We start from the raw sequence: 19,673 nt of genomic DNA on the forward strand, positions 1-19,673 counted from the left end.
ACACCTTTGAACAGAAAAGAAAAATTCATTGGAGGCGATGAAGTAGCCAGATAACACAGGTCTGCAAAAAGATAGTTTATTTCAGCTGCATGTGATGTTTTTGGTAAATGTTATGTTTTCGAGTGTGCTAAATCCAAAAGTTACTTCCATTCCACTCCATCTTTGCAAAATACAACGTATTAGCATACAAAAGCATACAAGAATAATGAAAAAACCACCATTTCATTTCAATGCACCTGAACAATACTTCTTTTAAATGTACTTAACATTCCGTGTTCATTCTTTTTCCTTATGAAACCCTTTCTTCTTCTTTTTGATAGTTCTCTGAACAGGTTTCCGCTTTTCATTTTCTTCGTTCCTGTTTATATTTATTCTTTAGTCTCTAGATTTCGTGTTAAACGAGAGTTTCAGTCTAATTGAAACTACAAAGACGAGTTTAAAAAAAAACCGGACGTGATGGATTTTTTTGAATGTTTTTTCCGGTTTCAGAGCGTAAAAATCTATAAGAAGTGGTGTAATAAAGCCTGCGCAATTTTTTGCTTGCAGACCTGTGTAATCGTGGTTGGTCCTTTTAGCAAATAGCAATGACATGCATGGATGGCTTGTAATTAGTTGTGAAATCGTGATTTATATCTTCGTTTAATATTACCAAATAAAAATTTTCACTTTTAGCTACGTTATGGATAACTTGATCGACTACATTTGATATTCGGTTGGCTCCTCGTACCGAAGGCTGTTTTCATACACATCCTTCATAGGATATTTCACACACATGGACGTAAGAAATCTTATATTCACGAAAGAATAGAACCTCCGAAGTATGAGTCTCACAAAACGAGACATTAGCAAATGGTCTGCCTTCGCAGCTAACTAGTTAGACACGACGATTTCTTGACTGCGCATGCGCCAGTCTACGGATAGAGGCAGGTTTCAAGCGTTTCAAGACATCTCTTTCTGTAAGGGCGGGTACGTTCAGAGCCGCCTGTCACACTCTATCCTCATGCTTCTATGGTTGTGACCGATCGTCGCGTTGACCCGCGTATTCCAGATGTTAAATCAACAAGTTGCCGAACTATGTTGATAATTTGATGTGTCTTCTAGTCATGATTGAACCTTGACTGTCACAGTTAGGATGTCAGGATTTGCTTTCTTTCCATAGAAATGCCACATATGTTACATTACCAAGTTAACGTCATTCAAACAGTAGCTGGACCTATTTTACGGTGCATTTCCGAGTAAATAAATGGAAAACTCGACGACAGAGATGCCGGGTCAACCGTTCAGCGACGAAATTGATACCACAGAAACCTCGAGCTCCTGTACCCTCGAAGAATCGGTGATACGGCCTGGAGAGCTCACGCCGCAGTCAGATGTCAAGCAAATAGATAATTCAATCTTCAATACTATCGGAAAAATAGTCAATTGCACAGCCAAGGTGAAATTCATAAGAATGTATCAAACCTCATACGGTCTTATTAAATAAGTATCCATATAAAAATAGTTACTAAATTAATGTTAAGGGATTATTGGAACTAAAGTTTGTTGAAAACAATTTGTTATAGTTTATAGCTCCGAGTTTATTCATCCTCTTCACTGTTAAATTATATTATTGTCTAGTTATCTTCAATTTGCATATCTTGTAGTAAATATGTTAAGTATAAGGTGTCAATACTTTATCACACATCAAATATTCATTTTTTTATGCTAGTTTTCCAAGACTGAATGCTGCTATATCTTAAATTTATTGGGATCTTATTATAAATTAGTTTCGCTATATAATCTGCTTGTTGCTGTCCTTTTGCTGATTTTCGTTTGACTCTATTTATTTTCCTACTGTCCACTGCTCTAGACTTGGGATAATGATTTATCGGACTGCTTCTGCGATTACCCACATCCTTATGTATCATTGTCAGTATTTTCTTTATAAACGTTTGCTGTACATCCTGTAGTCCAGTTAATATTCAATGCATTTCCATTCGACGCAATGAAAAATATTAATTACAGACCACTAACTACTATGAAAAATATTTCATTTCAGGTGCCGGAAATACAGGATTTTAAAATTGTCAAGCCAATCAGTAGAGGTGCATTTGGAAAAGTCTTTTTAGGCTACAAAAAGACAAATCCAGAGCAAATGTATGCCATAAAAGTAATGAAGAAAAATGAAATGATAAATAAGAACATGGCATCACAGGTAGTTATTGAGAGAAACGCTTTGGCTTTGACACGCAGCCCATACTGCGTTCAGCTGTTTTATTCCCTGCAATCGATCAGCAGTGTTTATTTGGTGATGGAGTACATGGTGGGTGGAGATCTCAAGAGTTTATTGGGGAATTGCGGTTACATGGAAGAATCCATGGCAGCATTTTACACGGCAGAAGTCTGCCTTGCTCTGGAGTACCTTCACTCCCATGGTATCGTGCACAGAGATCTGAAGCCGGACAATATGCTGCTGTCCCGTGAGGGACATGTAAAACTAACGGATTTTGGACTTAGTCGAATACCTGCAATGCAGAGGGACCTCGAGATATCTGATCTTGTCAATTGCACACCTAGTCTCCTTACCAGAACTCCTGGCCAGCTACTCTCGCTTACCTCTCACTTGTCGTTTGGATCAGGCCAGAAGTCGAGCCTTGAGGCAAATATTTCAGATTCGAGTCAGAGGAGTAATCCAGCCACCAACCTTATCCAAATTCTTCGTAATAACAGTTCAAAAACTAGTGGACGATGTTGCGGTTCATTCACATCTTCGATTGGGGCATCGGGTGATTACTGCCAAGTTTCTGGAATCACACTATTTCAATCTGCAGAAGATGTTCGGTTAGCCAACGGTAATAATACGGACAGCAGTACAAGCTCCAAGGGGCTAGGCGAGAGCGAGGATAACAGCACTGGCAGCAGTTTTCACACCTGTGAAGCTTCAAGTTCGGTTGTTAAAGTGAATAGCAGCAAGGGAGAGACTGAAGACGATGATTCAACGCTGGAGGCGGATTGGCCTAATAAGCAACTCAGTCACACAAGTCCTTTGAGCAGTAGCCAGATCTCGTTTACCCGAGGAACAAAGCGAAAGAGGAACACTGCTACTGCAGCAACAGGATTGACCAAGGAAATTCATCTTCTTGGTCTAGAGGTCAACTCGACACCCAAAAGGAAGAATCGAGGGACGTCATTTTCCCGTGCCGTCTCCCCACATCCAGCAATTACTACTGCTAAGGTAACGAATGGCGAAGGGACGGGCAGCAGCGGAGGAGGCGTCGCATTCAGTACTCCAGTCTCCTCCATAAAGCAGAGACGAACTCAAGATGACGAATCCAACGACAATGGCAATGGCAGGGATCACCTCCAGAACCACAATCATAATCACACTCATCGGCACCCTAAATTGGAGGAACATCGGCAGGCAAGCGAGAGCGATAAACCAATTTTAATCAAGACAACCAGGTTTGAGTTGCCACAATCAACGTCTCGGTCTGCACCTGACATACAGCTTGGTACAGATGACGACCATCCAGGTATCTCACCTATTAAAACCCCAGGGACATCTGCCGGTAGTCATACGCCATACAGAACTCCAAAGTCGGTAAGGAGAGGTGGAAAGTTGTCGTCGCGGTCAGACGACCGTATTCTCGGCACACCAGATTACTTGGCACCTGAATTACTTCTAAGGCAGGGTCACAGCTCAGCTGTCGATTGGTGGGCACTTGGGGTTTGCCTATACGAATTCTGCACTGGAATTCCACCCTTCAACGACGAGACACCGCAGGCGGTGTTTACCAATATTTTGGCTCGGGACGTTCCATGGCCAACAGAGGATGAGGCCTTATCAGCTTCCGCAATGGAGGCCATCGATGCTCTGCTAACTCTCGATCCATTAACCAGACCTTCAGCAGTCGAGGTTCGTTCTATGACTCTATTCAGTGATTTTCCATGGGATAAACCACATAGTGCGACGCCACCGTTTATACCACAGCCAGATGATAATTATGATACCTGTTATTTTCAAGGTATGTCCTTTATTTCATATTATTGGTTTTTTTTTTTTTCAATCCAACTATTTGTCAACAGAAAGTTTTTCAGGACTGATAATAAGTTAGTCTTTGTTAGTTATTTTACTTCAGTCACGTGGTGTGCTCTAAAACGTCATTCGAGTTATGTACTGTGCAATATGCATTTCGATTCTTTATTGAGAATGATCAACTGCAGAATAATATCTGATTGGAACAACTCTTTAGTTAATATTGAAAGTGACTGTTTAGTTATGTCTTGAAATGAAAACATAACTCTTTGTAATTTTATTCTTTGAAGTTTTGCTTCAGTAACATGTATTCTGATGTCTTTTAACTTACAGCTCGAAATATACTGCAGCACCTTACTGTTAGCAGTTGTGATGTGTAGCCAAGAATATTTGGAATGGCAACTGTGTTGCTGCGGCTCATGCACTGCAGAAGAAGAACAAAGGGTTGAACGATAGTCAACCAACAGTCGGGATGTACAATTTTATTTTATTTTCTTTATGTACGTAGATATGCATAATGATATAAAAGTATTTTATTACGACTTACAAAATTAGCCTTTTTTCACGACTGTTATGCCTTGGCGATGAAATTGAGCTGTATACCTATTACGTATATACACGCTTACGAAGCACGGAATTGTCATTGAAAAAAAAAATTATATTCGCTTCCATATTTCGCTACGAGATATACCGTGTGTGTATTTAGTTTTGATAAAGCTCCCACCCCACCGTCAATCCAGGGAATAAATTTTTTATATGCTGCTGGCTTACTTAAGATTCTTTTGAATCCAGGGTAGGAAGTGAGTTACTCTAGTATAAACTCCTGGGTATTGACCCTTGCCGCACCCGATTCCCCAGCTAACTATACCAACTTGGGTCCATCTGCCATCGTTGATCATGAGAGGACCGCCACTGTCACCCTGTGCAAGTGAGAATCGAACAATTATCATATTTTCGCACAAATGAAGCAGCACAAAAAGTAACAAAGATTTTGTATCTGTGATAATGTACTCACGGAGCATGAATCCATTGCAGCTTTTCCTGCGCACAGGAAACTTTCGATAATACCGCCCGGTGCTGCTGCCCCATACTTCGATCTGCACTCTGAGTTAGTCCATACAGGGATAGCGACTTCCTGAAGAACAGCTGGCTGAGGACCACCTGTTTGCATTGTTAAGAAATTATGTAGAGAGTGGGGAATATTTGTCGATTAGTGACGCTCACGGAAATGCTAAGAAAGGCGGACTCCGGCACAACCCGATCATTCGTCAAAGATATTCATACACAACTTTTACATGCTTTATGAATACCTACATGAACATGAGCAATGAGGTGTTAAGAAATTGCTATCCAACTCACTTTCTCGCAACGAGCCCCAGCCAATTACGGTGGCAGTTTTTCCAGAGTACAACTGTGACCCAGAGGGTAAACAGACGGGTCGTATTTGCTCGGTGAAAGCTACGGGTTTATCGAGGGTAAGAATTGCGACGTCGTTATAAAGGGTTCGCGAGTCGAATCCTCGATGCCGAACGATGCGACGTACCCGTCTCTCGACGTGGCGCACCTCGTTGTTCGTTTTTATATTGTGATCACCAAGCCGAACCGTCAATCCAGCAACGTCCCATGAGCTCATTCTGAAAATGATCATCGGATCATCCGTATGAAGGTTGCTGTCACGTAACGAGTTACCGTTTCGGGATTACACTCTGATCAAGAAGTGAATTACTTACTGTGCGACGCAGTGGGCGGCGGACAGAATGTGCGACTCGTCGATCAGGGATCCACCGCAGAACTGTCTGTTCATGTTGAAAAGAGCAGCTATCCACGGCCATTCGCCGACGTCCGCGCTGTGCCCTCCAACTATTCGTTCCTGGTCCTGATTTCCATTCTTGGATCCGCAATACGCTTGAACTCCGCCGCCTCCTGGAGTTGGAGGAACTGTGGCCGGTGACGAGGGTGGTTTAACGGGTGCGACTGGTGTGGTGGGCCACCAGGATGGTCTCTTGGTTGGCCACGTTGTGGCGCCGGGTCTTTTGGTCGTCGTGATTGGCGGCCTTGGAGTAGTGACTGCAGGGAATCCTGGCGATGGCGGATGAGTCGGAAGAGGTGGAATCGTGTGATCTGGTGGATGGGTCGGAATCGGTGGTGGCCACGAGGCTATGGGGGGACGTGGTTTCTCCTTTTCCGAATCTGCAGAACCAACCTGGAATTGAAAAGCGAGTGTAATAGTATTCCGACTGCATTATGACATCCTGAGACACGATTTGCAAACTGCGCACAATACCATAAACGGTACCTTATGATCCGTACCGCATGGCCTGTTAATCAAGTGAAACACGAAACACTCTCTCTTAATGTTTAACAATACGGACACGGTGTTCGTGTACGGACTCCATCCGGGTGCACCGTCGCAAAAACGAACGTGTCGGAATGCTCTGTGCCCGTGACCTAGAGGCGAACGTGTGATGATCGTACGTTGTAACCTACCTGTGTCTCTTCAACGACGGGGACATTTCCGGCGTCGGGTGGAATGATGGGTATGACTGGTGGATTCGAGCAGCAAACACCGAACGCCATGCGGCCATCGGGATCCACGTAGTTACATGTCTCGTAAACGCCAAGGATCCAACCGTCGAATGCAGTTAGGTCGGGGACCTTGAAGTACGGATAACACTCTCTAAACGTCGTACACCGACCAACTTCACCCTTCGAAGTTAGGCAAGGGGCTCCGCTGTAGGAACCGGGTCCAGCATCGCGCTCCCAGGGCAGCGCACGGCTCAATCGAGTGTGCAAGTCTCCGTCTTGAGCAGCTGCTCAGGAAAGGAAATAAAAACGGCTTGGTTGATAGTGGGCAGTGTCGAGAACCTCAAAGTGATCTCACAATCACTCCTACGGTGTTCGGAAGGATAGATAACTGCGCAGCACCTTCTTTGCGGTTTGTGCCGAGTGACTTAACGCTGAATCGACGGAAATAAACATCTCCGCACGTGGTTGTTCAAACCACTAGATACCCGATTGACTCTCGTATACGAATGTTTGTGGCATTCGGCGTTGTAACCGTCGAACATTCGATCGATGATGTACTCATGGTGTTATTTTTGCCTCCGAGTACACGGACAAGGAATAACAATCAATCAAAACAGCGAAAGATCTTCGAAGATAGTCTTTGTTAATCGTCGATCGTGGCTCGACGCCGTATAAAGTCGTTAACAGCAAATTCCGCGAGCTGTTTGTACGCACGTTGCATAGATAAATAGGAATGGCGGCGTTCAGCGAACTTTGCTATGAGCAAGTAAATCGCACTTACCTTCAACGACGACGGAGTCATCCTCGAGATAATCGGTATCTGCGTGACAAAGGAGTGCGAAAAAAAGACACCCCGCAGTGGCCAGTGAGAATTTCAGTCTACGCTGGCGCATGTTTGCGGTATCAGATCGTCGCCCGCCTCTTAGACGTCGGCTGAAATGCGGTGTTCCTGACACTGATGCGGAACCGGGAGGCGTGATTTGTCACCTACGAATTCTTTGGTAGCACAGTAACAACAGAGGAGCACGATACGAATTAGGGTCCGGGTGCCGCACGGATCGTCACTAAGCTGAGGAACCACCCGTGTCTCGAGCTTATAACGGGCGCGCCCTCCTCTTGGTCCCGAGAGGACGGGGCCCCCGGGCCGCAACTGGCTCCCCGACCCACGTAGAGTTCACTCCCATAATATCTTTGCCGTGTCGCGATTCTTTATCCCAGCGATCGATCTTTGGGGATTAGACAGAGATTCGTCAGCTAAGTGCATGATATGCAAATCGGATGGCGCCGAAGAATTATTGTGTCAATTTAACTTTTGGCAGCCGGCCATCAGTGACGCCGTAACGGAATGCGTTTTGTCTTTAGCATAAAGGAGAAGAGTGATCGGTTGTCCTTGAAGCGGCCATGAACTTGTACGCCGGCATTGCTAGGCGGGTCTCAACCCGGTGGATGGTGCAACCAATTAGCCTTTGTAGCTGCGAACTGGATCGCACGAAGGGTGCAGGCACGGTAATAGCCTGCAGGTTCGTCTAGCCAGTCGATGGCGTTCACCTCGAGTCCGAGACTCCCTATACCCTGTGTACAGTCCTTACAGAAACCTGAACTTGACCCTGTCAACTGTAATTATAAAATCTTGCCCGCGAGGGCTTTTCCGAAGGTCTCGCTGCAACTGGTCGCCATGCAAAGGTCAAACGTGCGAGGGTTATTCGCCTTTAGGTGCACAGGTGTTGCGAACCTTGCGAACGTCTTGGAAGGGATTGGGAAACAAGACTACGGTGCAACTCGTCAAACCGGACTTGAGGGCGCCGAAAATTATTCGGTGAAAGCGAGTAGGTCCGAAATTGAATTCCGCGGTCTCGGCCGAAGGAAGTCGCTTGCCCTTACTGCATCCACTTGGGATTTGATTTGGTTCGTTGACCCCTTGGGCACCGGTCTAAAGATCGGCCGATGTTTTTCTTTCATTATTTACAAGTTATGTGCTTGGGAAAAAAAGTATCCGAGTGCTCTGGAATACTTTACGGCAAGCTTGCACGATCGGCGAGTTATAGTCGTAATCTCCAGCGGATCGATCTTCGGATCGTTCAGCGTCGAAAATAACAAAGAGGTATACACAAGGTTCACTCGGCTTTCAGAGTACCGTTCGAACCGGAGTTAATCCGATAACTCGAGCAGACGCGAGTGACACTATAACTGGGCGAAATTGCGAATCCATTAAAACTTCGCATCCCACGCCATGGCCCGAGGTTGAGATATGACGAACAATGTCGAGCTCCGTTATGCTCTTAGAGCCTTTCATATATTATCTTTACCTGTTACGGTGTAATCTTATGTGAACCAATATCATTATTGAACCTATCAGTATGTCCTACAGTTACAAAGCAAAGCATTCCCGTGAGTGAAAAGAATCCGTTAGCACTATGCCGTGACCATCATCATACCCAATGTAGCTGACACGCTACATTCATTACGACGCAAATGCAAATCGGAGCAAGGTGACGTTGACCCGGGACGCAATGTATTTTGAATAAGCTTACGAAATCTCTGGTATTTCAAGTCTGGAAAATGAACGAGTAACGTGACGGGAAAAAAGTGTTATCTATCTATTATTTTTGGCTTTTAATTACGCTGGTAAATATGAAAGATAAATTTACGGATTTGCAAATTCCACAGCGTCTAAGATATCGTACATGACCAACTTGCTTCACAAACTTCTAACCGATCAGGCAGCGCTTCAGCCATGCTCGTACATTTGACATCTAATGGTCAAGCCACTTCGGCAACACGACCCTCACGTTTTCAGAAGATCCCGGTCCTATAAAAAACCATAGTTCGATTAATTTGATTACCTCTTTGGGAAGGTTGTCTCATACTTATTAGGTATAAACTTTATTCTTCATTAAAATATTTCATTCGCTACTCTAAACTAGCGGCTGAAGTCAAGCAATTTAACGGTAAGATAAAACTTGCCCGGAGAACGAAACAACCACGGCCCTTAATCTCGCTCAAAGCGCCATAAAATGTCAGCAGAGAATGTAAAAGCTGCGGGCTTGGCATCAAACATTCTATTCAGAAATTGCAATCTTCTTTATTATATATCTAGTCTCATGGGGTAACCCGCACGTAAAGCAAACGTAGCCGATGACAAACTGCAAGGGAGATCAGGATTGCCTGTAATTTAATCGTTTGTAGCGTGTCAAAGTTGCGTGAAAAATGGACGATCTTATCCTGATATTCTCACAATACTCGATCAACGGACTGAAGAACCCAATTTCATTGCAATTTGCAGAACCCCTCCACAATGGCGGGCGTGTCGATCCTCGAAGTGTCACGAGCCTCTGAAACGTGGACGACATTAAAGTACAAAACTAGAAATTACGATCGGGCCATCGGCCCCCTCAAGGTCGCAACACCCACTGGGTACGTGAGCCCGCCATTTGACCAACCACACACGCCCGTCTTCGTACGTGTTTTCGTCTTTGAACGCGCCATGAACCCACACGTCCGCTTGGGCTGTTCACTATGCACCTCAGGGTACGCAAGCAGCTCCGGATTACTCACTCTGATCGAAGAATCGTGGTTCCCAAGTTCTACGCCGACTGCATTCGATATTACGACTAGCAGATAGAAATCGACTGCGAAGTGGAAGGCGCACGACGGCGATCGTGCAGTTTTGTTGGAGAGCTGCCCATTCTCGATTATACTTCTGGGAATCGCTAAGCTCGCGATATTTGCTATTCTAGTTTTATGGTACGTACGATCGCGGTGAAAGGATATTCGCCAAATTGATAATTTGTGTCAAGTAGGGATAAGCATAATTTTCTTTGCGGTCAACCGCTGCGTCATTCGCCAACCGGTAATAATCGATTCCTCCAGCAAGATCAAAGAGACCAAGGAAGTTTCCTCCCGTAAATCGGGACTTCCCGTTCTGCTATACATATAACAGACTGCCGATCTGTTAATGATTTGAAAGAAGTTATACGGCGGTACTTTTGAGCCCTAGTCGGGTGACGGCAACGTTAATGCCTTTTTAAAGTTCCGTTCGGTAGTTGTGTTTGATTAACGTTCCGGAGATAATTGATGTCCATTATATAAGGTACGTGAAAGAAATAAATATTCGTTATTATTACAGTGACGCGTACAAGTGGATATACACGTATACTGTTAGAGCTTCAAGTTGCGTTGTCTAAAACATTCATACACAAATAAAACTGATAATTTCTGGACTCGCAACCCGTTTTATATTGCGTTCGTTTATTTACTACGAATAAGATCCTTTCATTCGTATGAATGATCCCTTTATTCAAATCAGAGGATACGGTGTGAGCGCTCCTTAAGATTGCGTGCTATAGTAAGTAGCACTTTGAATATATATTCATAAGGCTATTCTCAAACTCCACGGAATCGGATGCCCACAAAGATACGCTCAGGTCTGATTTGACCGGATCGTGTTTTGCTATTCCTATTTCGATTCCCGGTACCCATGATCCGCTTATTGTAGATGTTTGCTCATAAGTCAAATCTTGTACCGCCAAGCCAATTAGTTTTCACATCCTTCTCATACCTCTACACCAAGAAACTGAACTCTGCTTTCATATTCGCATATATTAATGGTCCCCAGATACCGTATCGGTTTTTCACCTCTCGTAGTTTCTGTCCATATCTTTTTTTCTTTTTTTTCTTTTCACAAACAGAATATAGCCTGCAAAGACTGGCTATATTACTCATATTCGCACCGCATATCTAAACGTCTCGCTGGTATTTCCGCTGCAAAATTTTTATTATCTTAGTACAAATAGTTGCGATTCGTATTAGACGTTATATGTGCGGTGCGTTTCTAGTCTCGAGGGCTAATATGACTAACTGTGGCTCGTTTAATCAACACGGGCTAAAACCGATCCCAATTATCGTAAAGATTGGCAAATTTGGTCCTAAATTCATATTTAAACGGTGATTTTTATATTAGTTAGGTAACAAAACGGTAAAAAATAAGCGAATTGTTGTTCGCCTAAATCTGATTTTATCAATATTTGAATCAACATTCTAACTCCTAAATTATCGTTCGGCATCATTTGTATTTTTAAAATGACGCCGAGCGATATTGTCGTTGCAACGATAATATATTAGATATTGTTCACCAATTTTTTTGTTCAATATTCCAACACACAAGTGCGATTTCTCCAATTGTTTGTAAAGTGAAATAATACCTTAATTATTCTGCAAGTCCCATTTGCAGGCAACTATCGATGGCTGGCCGTAATGCGGGTCGCCATCAACCAGGCGCCATCACTTCCGACGATACTTCGTTGAAGTTCTCCATTCTATTTGATCATAGAAATCAAAGTGAATTTTGAAAGTTATCAGTTCAGTAATCAGATAGTCAAAAAGTTAATTTTTTTTCTGCACCTCGACGCAATATTTTCTGGTGCTCAAACTTGGGAGAGTATGGCAACTGTCAGGGTATTTGAAAATCTTCGTCCACTCGTGTAAACTGTGACTGCTGTTACCATTTTATAATGCGCGTATGTATGAATATCAAGTATAACGAATAGACATGATGTAGGTAGGTACATAATATTATTGTATAGATATTTTCTTCATGTATATTACATAGTATCAATATCACTTAATACCTATTAACATTGTGCCTACCTATCCTTGCTTACTTATCAATAAAGCGATTATTTCAGGTACTTATTTGCATAGAAACAAACCAATCAACAATAATATTCATGATACAAAAACATTCTTCGCTCTCCCCTTAACATTACCTATTAATATTTGTGGCATCTTTAAATCGTCATCTGGCACAACTTGGCCTCTCGCAATTCAAACAAAACATATTTACGCATTCAAACTCCTAAACGACTGTGCTTCGTTATTCGTTAATCCGTCTGTAATTAATTGGACGAAAATGAAAATAATAATAATCATCACTATAATAAAATTAATCAAAAATTATCGTCAACTGGAGCAGGAGACAAAGAATCTTATTACGTATACGAAACCCGATATAATCTACTCAAAGACTGAGGACGATTCGACCACCCCCTGAGAGATTTTGCGGTACAATTTTAACAGGCTTTAAATAACGGTAAAAGAAAAAGAATGTCCAGATATATCCGCGGTTAAGTATGTCTATCTTGATTTTCACGTCCTTCGAAATTGCGGATCAATATCGAACAAATCAAACCATTTCGGGACCGACATCATACAGCACATTGTTAATTAAATTCGATATTAACCCGTGGCGCAAGCAGATAGGTAGGTATATATATAGTAGGCAATGATAATACCGGCTTGTATATAGCTAGCATATATAAGTGTAATTTGCCGCGAGAATTCCTGGTGAAAATTTCATAAATCATTACCGTACTCATTACTCATGCATGCTTCCTGCGGTTCTTTTGCACAACAAACAACGTTGGTTAGGAAATTCCCGGCTGGGTCGCAAATTTCACGAAAGTCTTACACGTCTTATATCTCATGTAAATATGTATCGTTCGATTTTTATACATATTTTCCATTAGGCATTGTGTGTATTATTGAAGCGATATATTCGCATCGACGTAACATATCTTATATGTTTCTATATGTATATTATATGCATATGGTAATTGTAAATGATCGATCAAACTTTAATTGGAATATATAATATATACATACATAGGTATATATATAGTATATATGTTTATAAGGTCAGATAGGCTTATTTTAACATAACAAATAATGTGTCAAATAACAATGATAATAATAATAATAATAATAATAATAATAATAATAATAATAATAATGGTATTTTGTAAAACATACTAACATATAATATGTATTGTTTTTAAAAATGTTTTTTCTGTTTGTTTTTGCATGAGCGAAAGAGAATAAAAAAAAAAAGAACAAAAAGAACGAAAGATGATATTAATATTAATTATAATAATAGTAATTATAACGTGTAATATCACCTCTGGCACAATCTCACGATGGCAAGATGTCGCGCGACAATCAAACACATGTATTACAAGTGTGTATATGTATATATATCTATTCATATATACATATGTCAACTTTATATTATTATTATAATATATATATATATATGTATGAATATATGTGTATATATTTATCTCGTAATATATACGGGTGTAATGTACGTATATCAATTCTTCGGTTTGCATGCTGCAATGCAATCACGAGGAATTCATTTTTCCAAATCGACTCAGTCTGTCGCAACTATTTAATATATTTATGTACCTGTTAACGGTACATATTAATCACGTACAGGTATTTATAGAAATTATTAACTACGCCGGAAATGAAACGAGAGAAAAAAAAAAACAAAAAAAAAAAAAACACAAAAAAAACCTAACAAGTAGAACCCTGTAAGAGTTTCCACAATTTTTTCATCGGAATTGAGATTCACCATTTCAATTTTAATACAAAATGCAATGCCGCGTATTTTATACGTGACGGTACGCGTACAAGCATATAATAATATATTACGGCAAGTCAAAACGGCTGGCTGGATGCTAATGTGCTGAGGTGCGTAAAAAAACGAAAAAAAAGGAATACTATTAATGATAAAAATAACGATAAGAATAATAAGAATCCCCGTATACATACTTTGATTTTCCTTTACACAACGTTGTCAACTTTAGCTTTCTTTTCTAACGTCATATTTATTTTCTTATTCTATTTCTTTCGTCTCTTTTTCACTTTGTTCCCCGTTCGTATACAGCTATATGTATGTTTAATTACGAACAGTGTTTTCTTTACAATAATTATATGTCATGGTCGGATGTCTGTTCAATTTCCGCATTAACCCCAGATCTGTTATATCGGTTATAAACCTGCAATCAAGTTTTTTATACATCTATGTAAGATGTATAATTAACGTATCGGTTGAAATCCTCAAAGTATTTCTGCAATTACTCGATTAATAATGATAATTGATAAAATTTTACGAACTACAATAATAATAGTAATAATAATACACATACTACGAAGTTCTAGCAATGTTATATCGTTGGAATAAAATTAATTTATATCATGCGTATGAATGTTATTGACAACGGTAATAATAAAAATAATGATCATCTGATTCAAGTAATTTTACGGAAATATATATAATAATAATTATTATTATTATAGTAATTACGATAATGATGATAACATATATGTTCTTGTAATAAATTTAACAAAAATAATAATGTTTACAGAAAAGTAATAATAACATAACATATTGATTTTACAAGCGTATTTTGATCGTTGCTTTGATGTATGTGGGGGGTATAATACGATGTTTGTTTGTATAACGTGCGTGATTAACGTATGTCATAAGAAGTGTATAAATGGCATAATAATAAAGATAATTATAATAGTAATAATAATAATAATAATAATAATCATGGGATAATCGTTCTTGAATGACAAATATATTATGAACAACATATACGTTATATATACTATATATAGTAACGTAACGTATTATTATAATGTATCCTATTAATCGTATCTGATTTAAAATCTAATACAACCTAGGTATTCTGCAGGTAAATATTCAAATATATAATATAGTATGAATATATATTCATACTAATAACGTATAATTATTATGTTTAAATTTACGCAGATTTCGTAATAACAAGAGAATCCGGGCTTAAAGCCGTGCCTTGGTCTGTACTTATATATATATAACCGGGAATAGATATAATTAATCAATCGATAACCATTAACCACTATTCATATATAAAGAAAAAAAAAAAATATATGTATATACTATATATTCTCATGATCGCTGCATATATGGCCTTCCCACTATATTAATTAATATCGATATAAGAATTTTCAACATCTAGCATCATATGCCATTTTTCCTAACATACTTTATACTTTGCGTTTATATAATATGATCACTATTATATTATTATACGATCTACATTAGTAAACTTCTCTTATAAACTATCGCTGGTCCTTCGCACGATCATTTTATAACCCTATACATGTATAAATGTGGCATATCCATCTTCGATAATAATATGTAATGGACCACGATGTACAATTAAAAAAAACAAAAAAAAAAAAAACAATCATAACATAGTATATATACCTATGTGTATAATTATGTAAAAGAGAAAAAAAAAAGGTGAGAAAGGAAACGGCCGTCAAAAAAAAAGGTCACGGAAAAGAAAGAAGCTACGTATTTTCTCATTTTCATTCTGACTCTATAAGTGTCTATTTTTTTTGCGATAACACAACTTCTCTGCTATCCACAAACTGTTACCCGTACATTGTTCTTTTTTGTTTTTTTTTTTTCTTTTTTTCGTAAGCAAATCAAGTTTTTATTCGACTGTTATAGATTAACTTTGAACAGCCAACCGTATCTACATAAAAACAGAAACGAGCTTATACCGGTAATTAGAACCAATCACACGTAGACTTTACACTCAATTGTTGATTGTTTTTTATCAGTTCAATGTCTGCTATTCTATAGTAACGTGGCATGCCGTCCACGAACGAATCACGCCAGATTAATGGACGAGTTCTTTCAGTTGTCTAAAATGTTTTATTTGCTTCTAAATTAACGTTAACAATCGGTTATAAGGTTTAATGGGGAAAACAAAAACGACAGGCGGACAAAGATTGGCTCTTGTTAATTTATCTTTGATTGCGTAATCGGCATTGTTAAAATTTATGATTGGTGAAGATGCCCGTGTATTGTAAATCTACCTTTGCGTTACGAGTAAAAATTTATAAACTTTAGCGTTGATGTACACGTGGATCTCTAAAGCTGATTCACACATCGCGTCACGAACGTACGATATTCCGGTTTTTTTTATTCCTTCTTTTATTATTACTTTTAAATTATTACAATAATTTTGAGAGCTTGGCGCCGCCGAAAGATGAAAAGAGTGAATCACGCAGGTAAGGTAAACAAGTGCTTACTCATTATAATGGCTTTGCCGGCTATCTCGGCGGCCATATTGAATAATTTTGACGCTGAAATAGCAGATCTTTTACCAATTTCCAAACAATCCCGCAGTACCGATATTCAGCTAAGTCATATCGAATAGTGGGTCAAAGCTTTCGAACTTTTCGTGGAATCTGACTCGACCTCGTTTGTAATGAACAAACATTCGGAAAATAGTGAAATCTTCGCTGAAACATGAGCTGTCGTTCGCTTAGTGGTTGCCAATTATTTTTTTGCGATTTACTTGACTGGATTTGATTTATTTATGTTGAAGAGCACAGCTGACTCTGTACATGTACAAAGGCTCAACGATGAATAGAAAACATGTTTTGAAACGATGTATGTGGGTTCGCTAAGCCGAAATCAAATCTCATTGCGTTACATCTCTCCTTTCGAAATTTCAAAATAATAAGAAAATTTTTAACAATTCACGTGTATTCAAAAAAATCAACGAATTTCACATGACAAAAAAAAACATTCCCTGCGGATTTTTTAAGCAATGTTTTGTTTAAACAATTTATTGATAACTTTTGGGTACTGTTTTTATTCAAATTTAATTTTCTTATCGTCTTTGACCGTGGTTGATTTTTTCCCGATTTCTATCATGTCATAAAGTATTCAATATTTTCGACGAGACTCACTTTTGGTTGATAATGTGTCGCGAATACAGTGAAACTTTTCTTAACGGACACCTCTCAACAAAGGATCCCTTTTTACAACGGACAGTCTAAAAATCTTCTGAAGCACAATTTACACGTTAATGTTGTTCTGAATAGCGGCCACTCCTCAATAACGGACAATATTTCTAATCCCGAAGATGTCCGCTGTTGGGAATTTTTACTCTACATCCATAAAAAAATTTTACGAAATAATGAGAACAATATTATAGCGCCTAAGTAATTGTTAAGAACATCGGAGTAGTATTGAATATGGTTGTCAAAACGACCAACGGCCACTTTATAGTTTGACGATTTAAATTGGGCGAATGAATTGTGACTTAACGGAGAAAATTATACTCGGAGTTTATATAAGATGTATAGAGTAGACATAACGAAATAATGTATGGTAGGTGTAACACATAGCATGAAAGTATTTACAACGATGAAGAATCGTGTGATATCGACGCGATTGTTATAGGTACATAATGAGTTCTCGGGAAAATTATCCGATTATAACGAGAGAGCGGAAGACAGTGCAGTTACTTTACGTATACAGTACAATAATAGAAAAAACAAAAAAAGAAGATGGTGGGATAGGCTCGTTCTCACTTAAAGTGCACACGAGCAACGGTCACTTCGATTCTACTGCCACAATCACCCAAACATAACGATAACGTGATAAAACTAACACGGAGTGTATCCTGTCTCTGGATCATTGATTTTCCCAGAATTTCTGTGGTTGATTTCCTGACCTAACAAGATAAGAAGCGTGTTTTTGCCTTCGATATCAATTTTCATTAAACTGCGAATCTTCGACGACCTGATCTACATCGTAAACGGAGCGATTTGACAAAATTACACATCGGAAGCTTCGTATTTTGAGCCGAAGTAACTGTTCTAGAAGTTTCGGTCGATCCGTGATCCGAAGACCAGACACTTTCCTTGCGAGCCTACATATACGCACACCGGGAAAATCTCTTGAAAGTTGAAAATCAACCGCGCGTGCGCCAAGTAATTCAATCTCATTGGTCGGCAAAATCTTCCGGAAGCGATATTTTTGTCCGCGATGCAGGCGTGCCAACGTACGCAAAATGTGTACGTTAGAATTTTCAAAGATTATAAAGCATTAAATACCGACCGTTCTTTGAAGAATGAGCTTTCCGACCCAACAACAAATGCTTCCCAAACTTTTCCGAGTCGCTGCCTTAATTACTTGAGATTCTAACCTCGAAAATTCGTACGAACCACATTGCCGCCAGAAAGAGGTGGACAGCTGAAAACTCGGGGATGGCCAGCCTGCGCGAAGAGCCGATAAAACTCGCGCATGCGCGGTTGAATTTACAAGTTTCAAGAGATTGTTCCGGTATAATTACGAATCATTACTCGATTCTGTACCTCTATCCGATCGTTTCCCTCCTTCTTCTCCTCACCCGACTACCAAGCTCGAACTTTTGACTCGGCGATCCTCGTTCCTAGCTCACGTATTGTTGCTCTCGTGAGGGTGTCCATGTTGGTGCTGATGCTGGGAGTGGGGGTGGGGCGACAACGACCCCGGAACTGAGACCGGAACCGACGGCTGAACCGCTGGGGTCGAAAGCTCGATGAGAGTGACGTCATATCCGGCCCCAGCTCCGTTCCTGATGTCGCCAGGCGACGAGGGATCGTGCTCGGAATTCGGGTCGGAGTTACTCGATACCGAGGTGTGACTAACCTCGAGTAGGAAAAGATCTTCGTCGACGTAATATCGCACCATGTCGTCGTCAATTTTCGCCGTAATTCTGAAACAGGAGAAACATCGAATGAGAAACGTTGGTTCGGATCACCTGGACTTTGTGTTCGCACCTGAAATTTGCTCGGTAAAATAATAATAATAATTGTAATAATAATAATAATAATAATAATAATAATAATAATAATATCGACAAAACCCTATCGTGAATATAAATTTTAAGTCGGTTGTCGAGAAGTGAATAAGGCGAAAGTTTTGAAGATCTCGATGGTCAAAATTTAGATACACGATATTGGGATTTAGTTGTAGTTAATTGTGAACGCGGTTTTTCATTCAATTGTTCAATCTGAGGCAACTGAATGTCAGATAATAGCGTAACAATTTGCTCTAAGATTTTCGCGTCTTGATTATCGTTTAATATTGTTTCTAAAAAAATCAGCCGATTGTTTTTTGTGGCACCCTGTTATTTAGTCGTGTCAATATCTTGGATCTCAATGATAAGTAGTATAATAATTGAACTTTCAGATGCAATGATTATGTGTTATGAGATTCAACACGCATACTCGGACTGTGTTTATAAATTCTTATTAGAGTCCGTATGATCGCTTCCAGACTTAATGCTTTTCTGTTTTTTTTTTCCGAATACATCTGCAAAAATATGAAAATTACGTTAAAAATGTGCACTGAAGTGGAGAAAATTAGCACGTACGAGTCATCGTTCTCTTGATCACACGTGCGAAAGTTTCGCACACGAATGTGAAATCCCTTCAATCGAAAATGATAACC

At 39.8% G+C, this 19,673-nt stretch overlaps 3 protein-coding genes and 1 long non-coding RNA gene across 5 annotated transcripts in view; 1 reads left to right on the forward strand and 3 right to left on the reverse strand.

Annotated features, from left to right (window-relative positions):
- The first annotated feature begins 1,056 nt into the window (after positions 1-1,056).
- On the forward strand, positions 1,057-4,450 carry LOC124187301 (serine/threonine-protein kinase greatwall). The gene is made up of 4 exons (XM_046579672.1): positions 1,057-1,435; positions 2,039-3,308; positions 3,393-4,004; positions 4,349-4,450. Exons 1-4 carry the CDS (start codon positions 1,244-1,246, stop codon positions 4,393-4,395), a joined length of 2,121 nt encoding a protein of 706 aa, XP_046435628.1. The 5' UTR covers positions 1,057-1,243; the 3' UTR covers positions 4,396-4,450.
- Positions 4,451-4,482: 32 nt separating this feature from the next.
- Positions 4,483-7,613, reverse strand: LOC124187239 (proclotting enzyme-like). The gene is made up of 6 exons (XM_046579645.1): positions 7,323-7,613; positions 6,503-6,825; positions 5,746-6,218; positions 5,375-5,649; positions 5,031-5,176; positions 4,483-4,935 (listed from the first exon to the last, which is right to left on the reverse strand). Exons 1-6 carry the CDS (start codon positions 7,432-7,434, stop codon positions 4,783-4,785), a joined length of 1,482 nt encoding a protein of 493 aa, XP_046435601.1. The 5' UTR covers positions 7,435-7,613; the 3' UTR covers positions 4,483-4,782.
- A 1,897-nt stretch (positions 7,614-9,510) lies between these two features.
- Positions 9,511-10,146, reverse strand: LOC124187317. The gene is made up of 3 exons (XR_006871862.1): positions 10,097-10,146; positions 9,777-9,873; positions 9,511-9,684 (listed from the first exon to the last, which is right to left on the reverse strand). It is a non-coding gene; the product is annotated as an uncharacterized LOC124187317 (long non-coding RNA).
- A 2,794-nt stretch (positions 10,147-12,940) lies between these two features.
- LOC124187228 (protein grainyhead) overlaps positions 12,941-19,673 on the reverse strand; it is a 74,520-nt gene continuing 67,787 nt past the window's right edge. Inside the window, exon 14 of one of the 2 annotated variants that reach the window (XM_046579629.1) lies at positions 12,941-18,936. In XM_046579629.1, coding sequence (XP_046435585.1) covers positions 18,636-18,936 — 301 coding nt within the window. In that variant the 3' untranslated portion in view covers positions 12,941-18,635. The remainder of the gene's footprint in view (positions 18,937-19,673) is intronic. The other variant, XM_046579637.1, reaches the window with a different exon arrangement.

Source organism: Neodiprion fabricii, chromosome 1 (assembly GCF_021155785.1).
Source record: "Neodiprion fabricii isolate iyNeoFabr1 chromosome 1, iyNeoFabr1.1, whole genome shotgun sequence".
Taxonomy (NCBI): Eukaryota; Metazoa; Arthropoda; class Insecta; order Hymenoptera; family Diprionidae; genus Neodiprion; species Neodiprion fabricii.